The 2,016-nt window shown below is 51.7% G+C and overlaps 1 protein-coding gene across 1 annotated transcript; it reads right to left on the reverse strand.

Moving 5' to 3' along the window:
* Positions 1 to 375: 375 nt before the first annotated feature.
* TMEM127 (transmembrane protein 127) lies at positions 376 to 1,528 on the reverse strand (the record flags this gene model as incomplete). The annotated part of the gene is made up of 2 exons (XM_010177510.1): positions 376 to 683; positions 1,364 to 1,528. Coding segments are annotated over 2 exons (473 nt in total), but the record flags the coding sequence as incomplete, so codon positions are not given.
* Positions 1,529 to 2,016: the final 488 nt, after the last annotated feature.

Here is a 2,016-nt window from a genome sequence, read left to right on the forward strand (position 1 = left end):
AATATATACACACGTGTGTCACACCTGTCACCAGGTGTGTGTCACCCCTCAGCACAGGAGGGATCGAGTTCAACACGTGCCAGGCTGAGGATCCAGAGTGATTTCCCTCTTCCCAGCACAGGCTGAGATCACCGATGAGGAAAAGCCTCTCCCAGTGCCGGGGAGAAGCCACGCTGGGGAGGGGGTGATGCTGTCAACAGGTTTAAAAATCACATGGTGGAGTTCATAAAATAATGGATAAGAAGAAAATGTTGATCATCTGACCCGAAAAGTCTTTTCCTCTGTGTAGGAGAGATCAGGAGAGCGAAGGAAGTGCTGAGGACATGAAGTGAGGGAGCGGGAGGAAGCCGTGAGCGCGTCCCGGCGCCGCTGGCATCACGGGGTGTACGCCGGCGGCGGCTGGAATTGGTTGATCACTTCGTACTCAGCTGGGTAAGGTTCGTTCTCCTCCATCTCAGAGAGAAGCTCCAGGGCTTGTTCCTCCTCCTCGGTGGGGTAATGACGCAGCAGGTTGGCGGCGGTGGCCAGGATGGAAGCTCCACCAGCACCCGCCACCAAGTAGAAGCTGACGGCGAAGGTGACGTAGACTTGGGAGCCGTGGTATTTCTTATGCTGTTGTTGTTGGGCGAGGATCAGCTCCGAGGCCCAGTAACAGAATCCGATGACAGTGGCACACTGCAGCACTGAGAGAAAGAGAGAGAGAACAGGAGAGATGCTGAGCAACCAGAGCAAAAATAAATGGGTGAGTTTGTTTCATGGTTAATTCGGTGAAGGAGATGCCGAGAGCGGCTTTGCCGGTGGTGAAACCCAAAATCCAGTGTCAAGAGAGTGAAAAATGTGGTGGAGAATCCCAGGGTGAGGATCAATCCGGCCAGCAACACAAATCCAAGCTGGATGGGTGGGAAAGGTTTGGTTTTGAAGGATGCAGAAGGAGTGACAGAGGGAAATCAGCGCTGGGTGTCCGGGGAAAGCTGACAGCTCGGACTTTCCCTGAGCCGCTCAGGTCTGACACGGGTAATTCTGGGAGGGATAAAGGATTTTAAAGCTGCTTTGACCTCGTGAGGAAGAAGAGATGACCTTCCTCTTCAAAAAAAGCACTAGGGGATCTCTTTGAGAACTAAGATCCATGAGTAAACACTTAATATTTACCCTCAACCTCTTCCCCCGCTCAAGATTTCACTCCAATTTCAGCTCCGCAGGCAGGACGGGCCCTGCAGCTCCCAACCAGAAGCTCAAAAAAAAAACCCCCAAACCTTTGAGTTCTTTGGGTTTGGTTTTTTTTTTTCCCCATTTCTTTGAGGCTTGAAGATGGGAAATAAAGAAACTCAAGAGCTTTCCCCCGAGGGGGGGGGATGGGATTTACCTGTGAGGATGTGAGCGAAAGCGTAACGCCGGGTGATTTTTAACGCCGGGTGTTTGGGGCCGAAAACGTCCAGGAGAAAAGCTGAGAGGCTGCAGATGATTCCCAGGAAGCAGAAAGCGGCGATGACCCGGAGCAGCAGGACTGTCTGGGGGTTCATGCAGTAATCTGTGCAAGGAGAACAAAAAAACAGCTGCTGAGCACCTAAAAATGCCATTTTTCCACCCAAATCACCTATCAGAGAAACCAGCACCACGACGCCCCCGGCGCTCTGATCCCAGCTGGTGTTTTCCTTTTGAGGTTTCAAAATGCAGCTTTTTTGCCCCAAACTGGAGCACTGGGGGTGCTTTTAATTAAAGTACAGAACAAGAGCTGTATTTTCTAGGAGCAGCAGTTGGCCTGGTTGTGTATTTCACTTGATGGGGATGGAAATGAAAGTTCAACCAACAGCCGGAGCCGGGTGGGAGTTTGATTATTTAAAGCGAAGCCGTGGGGTGTTGTTGGAAAAGCTTTTGGTTAATGCCAGGTCCTGTCGGTGAGTGAGAGATGGGGGTCACCCCAAAATCATGTGTGAGATGGTGCTGGGGGTGTCGAGGTGCAAAGTCATCACCTCAGGGTTCGGTGACATCCCTGCAGCGAGGAGGTGGGGACAGGAA

This window comes from Antrostomus carolinensis, unplaced genomic scaffold (assembly GCF_000700745.2).
Source record: "Antrostomus carolinensis isolate BGI_N321 unplaced genomic scaffold, ASM70074v2 scaffold30851, whole genome shotgun sequence".
NCBI classification, from domain to species: domain Eukaryota; kingdom Metazoa; phylum Chordata; class Aves; order Caprimulgiformes; family Caprimulgidae; genus Antrostomus; species Antrostomus carolinensis.